General features: G+C 49.2%; 1 protein-coding gene across 4 annotated transcripts in view; it reads left to right on the top strand.

The window, feature by feature from the left end:
* The window catches only part of Dglucy (D-glutamate cyclase), a 77,503-nt gene that overhangs the window by 67,062 nt on the left and 2,146 nt on the right, over window positions 1-8,295 (top strand). For all 4 annotated transcript variants that reach the window (XM_055593023.1, XM_055593026.1, XM_055593024.1 and 1 more), the window contains one exon: window positions 3,768-3,919. In XM_055593023.1, coding sequence (XP_055448998.1) covers window positions 3,768-3,919 — 152 coding nt within the window. The remainder of the gene's footprint in view (window positions 1-3,767; window positions 3,920-8,295) is intronic.

Below are 8,295 nucleotides of genomic sequence, written 5' to 3'. Positions count from 1 at the left end.
ACACACACACACACACACACACACACACACACACACACACACACACATTAGATAAATAAATATTTAGCAATCACACTTTTGGCATTTATTCAAATGAGTTAAAGGCACGTGTCTACATAGAAACCTGTACTCAAACACACAGATGTTCATTTTTATTCTTAATTGCTCAAACTAAGAAGTAACAAAACTTCTTAGTAACTCACTCCATCAGTGAGTGGATGGCTGAACCCCGAACCTACAGGTGATAGGATATATTCTGTGACAGGGAGAGGGAGAGAATAAGAGAGAGGGTGAAGGAGAGGGTGAGGGAGAGGGAGAGAGTAAGGGAGATGGAGAGGGCGAGGGAAAGGGGCAGGGAGAGGGAGAGAGTCCAAACCACAGAAGGACATGAGGAACTTTAAGAGCATATTGCTAAATGAGCAAGCCATTATGAAAAGGCTATGTGATCTGAACCCAATGACATGATGTCCTGGAAAGGGAAAAATTATGGAGACAGTGGTGGCTAGGGACTAGGAGATCAAAGTTCACAGTGAGCTCACCTCACACAGGGCCTCCAGCACATGAGCTTAAGTAAGCTTCCTTTCATGCCCCCTCCTCACCTCTCCCATCCCCCACCATTCAGGTGTGGTATCACGGCCACAGCCATTGCTTAAATATAGCATTTACATTTTGTTAATTGAAAAGATGATGTCATATGAAGGCCAAAGGCATTCTTCAAAAGCAGGTAGCGCAGGGTGGCGACGCAGGCAAAAATATGCTGTGTCATCCCACCGTAACACAATTAGCAGTTTTAGCCTGCCTGCCAGCCTCATCCTCCCTACATAGCCATTCTGGGTCATTTTAAACTAATGGACAAGGATTTTAAATCCTGCCTTTTCCCTTGTTATGGCATCCCAAATACTCGCACAGGATGAGCTCTGGAATTGTACAGGAGAATATATTTAACCCTGCTCATTGGCACCCTTACAGATGCTGCTATTGGGATGAATGGATCAGCAGATACTTAATGCTATTTAACGGTACCTTTTAAAGATGGTAAAGTTGGTGAGCAAAATTCTTATAGATCTTTTTTTTTTTTTTCAAGCAGAGTCTTACTATGTAGCCTTGACTGGTCTGAAACACACTATGTAGAGCAGACTGTGCTCAGACTCACAGAAGTCTACCTGCCTTCACCTCCCAAGCGCTGGAATTAAAGGCATGTGTCACCATGCCTGGCCCAATTCTGATATTTTAAATAGGTACATATAGAGGTGCGTAACACTGCTAAAGTATGCACTTAAACATAGTTAAGATGATAATTTCTGGTGTGATATTTTTAGATAGACAAAATAGATGATAGATAGGAATATATTTAACACTACTGATTATGCTCCTAAATATGGCTAAGGTGGGTATAGAAATGATAAATTGATAAACAGATAATAGATTGATAGGCAGGCAGACAGACAGACAGACAGGTAGGTAGGGAGGTAAGTAATTTCCCTGTTTTCATCCATGGGTCTAGGTTCGTATAACTCCCTCTCCAAGGCAGACCATAGAAACTAGAATTTCTCTTCCTCCGAGTGAGAATCTGCTCCCAGTTTTATCCAGCCACAAAGAAACTCTCCAACCTACCCTTGTCTGATAGGCCATAAGACCATCCCAGGCCAGAGAGGCTCCCCGCCCAGGAAGAAGGACATTGCACAGAGGTCGGGAAGAGCCCAAGAAAGCAGACCCTGCTGGGCTCCCTCCCTGTCTGTCACCATGGATCTCCACCAAAGCCCTGAAGAGTTCAGAGAGCGCCCAGGTAGCCAGCCACAGTGAACGCCAGGCCCCTTCCTGCGTGCCTCGCCCACATAGCCCTTCATCTGGATCTTTCCTGACACCCTCTGTAACAAAGCAGTGTGCTCTCCCTTGTGTCTGGTGAAGCAAATTAATTAAATCCAGCAAGAGCTTTCAGGAGCTCTCATATACAGCCAGCCAGCCAGAGACTGAGGTGAGCAACCTGGGGCTAGCCACCGGCATCAAAAGGGGAAGAGGCAATCCTGGAGACTGAGACCTTCATCCAGGCTGGCGAGGTCCACAGCTCCGGAACTGACTTGGACTGGAGCGCACACACTAGGGTTAGGAATCCGCTGCTACGAAACCGTTAGATACCTGGCAGAGACACCCATACCGTCGGTGGTCACGATGCCCTCTCCACGATGTGAGAACAGAGGAAGAACCATTCATTTTTCCTACATTCGTGCCATGTAGGTTCTTAACACAATTAAAAACTTTAAAAAAAATATTTTTTTAAAAGAAAAGGAATGTGGGCTCTGAAGGGGATAACTTGAGTTACATCATATGTCTACAACTTGGTTGCTGTGTGACCTTTGCCCCTGTGTGTCTGTTTCTGAGTTGCTCACATGGGGATAATGATACCATGCCTCATGGGTTTGTTTTAAGGACTTCGGGAGCTAAATCACACAAGACATTTACTGCAGGACGGCAGACTGATGTATTCAACCAAAGCAAGATATTCTTTTCCCTCGAGTGTACTGTTGATGACTCAGTCACCACTATTTTGTATAGCACTAATAAACCAGCCAGTCACAACTGTAAGATGTAACCAGAGACACCTGCCAATTTCAGATATGTGGATATAACAAAAAGATACTTGGAATCATTGAAATACGATCTGATAGCTACTGTGTGTGTGTGTAGTCTTCCTTGGCCATGTTTGGCTGTATCCCTTTCTACTTACTGGGAGATGTGTTTGTATGGACATTTTCCTGGCTCCTCCCACCCCACAGCTCCATTCTTTTCCAGCTGAATTCTACTCAGACCATAATATCTATATTAAATGACGCTTTTCTGTGAACCTTTTCTGAATCAAACAGAATTACTGCTCTCTCTTCAGTACTCCATAATCCTTTGCAAGCATCTCACTGATGATTGGCAGCCTGTGTGCACACCTCTCCAACTTGATGATCCTCTTCCTTTACAGGAAATATTTATTTATTTAGTGGTGTGTGTGTGTGTGTGTGTGTGTGTGTGTGTGTGTCTAAGTCAGAGGACAAGGTGTGAAAGTCAGTTCTCTCCTTCCACTGTATAAGTAGACCCCGGGGCCTGAACTCGGGTGGTCAAGATTGGCAGTGAGAGGTTTTACCCACTGAGCTGTCTTATCACCCCTCTTCCTTAATGATGACACCTAGAGCTTAGTCAGTCTTTGGCAGGATGGAGAACTCAAGCAGGTGTCAGAGAAGAAGAGATGGAGCAGTCTCTAACCCAGGGAATGAGCCTGGAGCCTGGCTCACAGAATAGGAAAGGAGGCCTGAGGGTGACTTAGCAATCGTCTTCTAGACGTAAAAGAGTGACGGCTCTGTGCCACAGGGGACAGGCTTCTGTGTAGCCTGAGGAACTGAGATCAGCCCTCGGGCTGTTCTTTAATGTGGAGGATTCTGGAATGGCTTTCTAGGTTCGGTGGCTACATCTTTTCTTCTAAGTCACTAACTCTGCAGTCTGAATAACTTCAAGCAATAACCTTCAGACCTTAGCTTGAATCAAGCTTACCTATGGGGCTCATTAGAACTCACCTCCTCCCCAACAGTCTCGTAGAAATTCTGGTTCAGGTCTGGGCTGGGGTCCAAGAATGTGCGACAAGTCCCCAGGCGATGCTGGTGCCTGCTGTTGGTGCCAGTGCTCTGAGATGGGCTTCTGCTGCTTGGAGGCAGCCCCGTGAACCACAGGATCTCTGCAGTTTTATGATGGATTTTTTTTTTTTTTTTTACCCTTTTGCATTGTAGGTGTTTCTAACTGGGGAGGCTATGCCCTGGCCTGCGCACTGTACATTCTGAACTCATGTCAAGTCCATGAGCGCTACCTGAGGAAAGCAACTGGATCTTCCACAGTGACTGGGGAGCAGAGCTGGATTCAGGCCCTGCCATCTGTCACTAAGGTAATACACGGCAGCAAGCCACCGGCACAGAGGCGGCTTTCTTGTTGCATGAGAACCAAGAAGGCCTGAGTGTTCCAAGCCATATGACCCCATCAACCACCATGGTGCCCATCAAGCCAAAGGCAAAGCTAGCCTTGAGGGAATGCCTCCTGGCTGGGTCAGGCTGGGAGACAAAAGCAGATCCTTTGATCTACTTCTGGTCCAGGGTCTTATGTTTGGAGACCTGTTTGGAGAGATCCTTTCCTTTCTAATTTGACTTTCGGCAAATTGCTCTTCCCTCTCAGAGATGGAGTGTTAGTCTGTGAACTGGGTACAGTCAGCACTGTTGGAAGGAGGAAACACCTGAGCTGTGGAGGCGTCATGGGGTTGTGGTCAGGAGATGGGGTGGGAGTCCCTACTGTTCTCTTTGCAGAAGTGACAGCTCGGTGAGGGTCCTGAAGCATCTCGGGTAGCACACGTGCTAAAGTGGAGGGGCAGATCAGGTAGGAAAAGAGTCCCGTGGGTTTAGACTAGAAAGAATCTACTAGAATGGGGGGAAGGGGGCAGCTTCTCGCTGGCTAGCCCCATGGGGAATGTAAAGCCTGGTTTGGACCAGAGCCCTGGTTAGTGTATTAGTTACCTTTCGGTTGCTGTGCAAAAACACCACGACCATGGCAACTTGCAGAGGAAGGCATTTGCTTTGGCTTACAGTTCCAGAGGGTAAGAGTTCGTCGAGGCAGGGGAGCATGGCAACAAGCTACAGGCATGGCAGCTGGAGCAGGAGGCCGAGAGCGCCCATCCTCTGCCACAGCACGAAGCAGAGAGCAAACCGGAAGTTGCCTGTTAGACTCACAGTGCTAAGCCTGTCTTCCTGGCCCCTGACTCGGGAGGTCTGAAGCAGGACCCATGAGTAGAATTCCAGTGCAGTTCTCTGAGGGTGTGTACACCTGCTGGTTACTGACTATGTCGGTTTCTAAGTTGTGTGTTGGTTTAAGGAGGGGCGGGCAATTGCGATGTCTCCCAGCCAGCCAAAGGCTGGCGCCCCTGACCTGCCCCCCATTCCTGACAAGCCCCCATGGCTAGAGGCACTTGTAGGCACTCTTCGTTTTCTTCATGTTGTTTTGTGCAGTCGCTCTGGCCTCCCTACCTCCTGGGTTGCCATTTTCCCTGCCATAGAGGAACGAGCTGGTGGGCTCTGGGTGGTGGGTGTCTTGCCAAGGCCACCCAATAAGAGGCAGAGTTAAAACAGGAGTTGAAGTCTCTCTGATCCAGGCTCTGGGCTTGCCTCAAGTGGTCAGGAAGTTTCTCAGCCCCTGAGAATGCCAGGGAATAGGGGAGAGGAAGGTGTGAGGCCCAGGTGACATTTCCATGGGGGAAATGGTCTTGTCTTCCCTGGGGGGCCCAGGGAGCTTTCTGTTCTTTCTGTATGCTTCCTGTATTTTGAACTGGAAAACATGGAGTTGGGGGTGGCTGCCTCCTGCAAGACTCTTGATTCACACAAACACAAAGTGTGAACCCCGCCCAGCCAACCGGCCACAGCCCCACACTCATCCTCCAGGGATGGAAAATTCTCCTCTTGGCATGGGCACCCAGCCTTTCAGAAGTGAATTAACAATGCCCCGTTCTCAAGGAGGAAATGGAATGGCATGGTTTTAAAGCAGAACCACATTTGCTGAGCCCCTCCTGGGGGCCAGGCCCAGGCGAGTTCTGGGAAACAATGAGGAGTCAGACACAGCCCCTGGGGAAGGAGCTTAGGGAACACAGCAGAGTGACATGGGAGCCTAGATGGAAGTGTTCTCTCTCTCTCTCTCTCTGTTTGGCCTGAAATCCTCGCCAGAACAACCCTTGCCTCAACCTAGAACTAGTGCCTTGGACTATAGGTATGCCCAGCTTTCCAACTTACTTTTATTTTAAAAACAAACAAACATCATTTTCCATAAACATCAGCCCACCATGTTCCAGAGTGAATTAGCGATCACCACGTAGCCTCCCTCTAAGCCCAGAAGTCACCTTGGGCCCTCCTTCCCCATCCACCTTGACTCCGTCTGTGAGGCCTGCCCACCCTGCCTCACCTTCGTCCTCCCTCCCCATTCCTGCTTCGATGTCTGCCTCAGCCTGGGCAGGACTGCTGCCTCCAGCTCTGTTCCAGCGGGGGAGGAATTGCCCCCTCCACTTGGTCCTTTAGAAGATCGTGTGGTATTGCCTGGAAATGTGCTGGCTGTGGCGATCGGCCCAGCCGGTCCCTCTGGGTCTGACAGGCTGAATGCCAGCCAGTTCCTAACCTGTTGGCTGTCCACCCTGAGGACGCCAGGGCCCCTTCCGTGTCCCAGAAGGATGGGTACAGGGAGGGCAGGCAGTGTGCCTGGAGGAGATGGTCCTACAGTACCACGTGCACTGCCCCCATAAAGAGAGGATATGAGTAATGAGGAGGACAAGTGGGCGAATCAAGCCCAAACAAAGGGTGGCAGTGCCTGTCTGGGCTGAGGAGCCCCTGGCCAGGGCTCTTGTGAAAGACTTGCGTAGAAATGGACTTGTACCTTCCTTTCACAGGTGGAAGTCTGCCTCCACACAGGGACAGAATGGAAAAGCCACTCCAGGGTCAAAGAAAGAGTTTCCAGGCAACATTTTCCAACACTCCCCACCCCGTGTGTGCGTGTGTGTGTGTGTGTGTGTGTGTGTGTGTGTGCCTGCGTGTGCACGAGTACATACATATTCATGTCTGTGGTACTCACATATATGTAGAGACAAGAGGCTGACATCAAATGCCTTCCTCAGGCACTCTCCTTATTTTCTGAGACAGGGTTTCATACTAAATCTGGAGCTCACCAGTTAGACTAGAGTGGCCAGCCAGCAAGTCCCAAGGATGCTCCTTCCCTGCCGTTCCAGCCTTTTTGTGGGTGCTGAGGATTGGGGTGCCCTATTTATTGGGGTGTCCTAAAGGCAAGCACTTTACTACCTGAGGCATCTCCCCAGCTCCACCGTCACATTTATTGGAAGTTTTGGATGAGTGTTCACAAGGCCCTTGACTCTAATTTCCTCTGATTCTCACTGTGTCCTCATGTAGTAGAGTCAGAAAGCATGTGGAGCGGGGCGTGTTGGCACTCACCTTTAATCCCAGCATTCAGGGAGGCAGAGGCAGGAGGATTGCTGTGAGTTTGAGGCCATCCTGGTATACAGAGTGAGTTCCAGGACAGGCTGCACAGAGAAACCCTGTCTCAGGGGAAAAAAAAAAAAAAAAAAGACAGGGTCAGAAAAGCCAGGCGTCAGATCTGTCAAATCCCAATGCACATCTGCCTGCTGGGGCCCATGGCTCTGCTCCAGGTTTGGAAAATCGAGGCGGCAGCAGCAGAACTTAGTTGTGTGCTTGCTGGATTTTTCCCCCCTGAAGGTGGTCAACATGAGACAAGCTAAAGTCATCTGGGAAGAGGGAATCTCAACTGAGGAAATACTTCCATAAGATAAGCTTGTAGGAAAGCCTGAGGGAATGTCTTTATTACTGATTAATGTGGGAGGGCCTGGCCAGTGGGGTAGTACCATCTCTGAGAAGGTGGCCCTGAGCTGTATAAGAGAGCAGGCTGAGCCCGTTATAGAGAGCAAGCCAGTAAGCAGCACCCCTCCATGCCCTCTGCTTCAGTTCCTGCCTTCAGGTTCCTGCCTTGAGTTCCTGTCCTGACACTTCCTTTGGTGATGGAGTGTGAACCAAGAGCTGTAAACTGAAATAAACCATTTCCTCCATCACGTTGCTTTTAGTCATGCTGTTTATCACAGCGATAGAAAGCAAATAAGGACAAGCACCACCCCTCAGGAGGCTAAAAGCGGGGTTTCAGGGAAGCCTTCTGCCACTACCAGACTCACAGGAACTAATCCATGGCATGGCTGGGGGCTGGGTTGGTGGAAGGATTGCATCTCTGGCATGTGTTAGGACTGTGCAGGTCTCCCCAGGGGCATGGACTATGGTCACAGGAAGGTAAGTGCCCGAAGAAACAGCTGATCTGTTTAAATGCTGTGCTTTTGTTTGAGATAGGGTCTCACTCCATAGAGTGAGCTGTCCTGGAGCTCATGATATAATCCAGGCTGGCCTTAAACTGACTGTAATCCTCCTGCCTCAGCCCTCAAGTAGTGGGATGGCAGGTGTGAGCCACCACATCCAGCTCTTGATTCTGAGTTTCCTAAGGAGCTTTCCAATGAGTTAATATTTTTATCTCAAATTTTACTGGTTAAAAAGAGGTGCATTCCTGGGTGTGGTACCACATGGCTTTAGGTCTAGCACTTGGAAGTCAAAGGTAGGTGGATATCTAAGAGTTTGAGGCCAGCCTGGTCTATGTAGTGAGTTCCAGGCTAGCCAGGGTTACAGAGACCCTGTTTTAAAAAGGAGGAGGAGGAGGAGGAGGAGGAGG

The sequence above is a fragment of the Psammomys obesus genome, unplaced genomic scaffold (genome assembly GCF_907164565.1).
Source record: "Psammomys obesus unplaced genomic scaffold, mPsaObe1.curated_primary_1811, whole genome shotgun sequence".
In the NCBI taxonomy this organism is placed as follows: Eukaryota; Metazoa; Chordata; class Mammalia; order Rodentia; family Muridae; genus Psammomys; species Psammomys obesus.
Note: the sequence above shows the minus strand (reverse complement) of the source record. Positions and strands in the feature narration are given on the sequence as shown.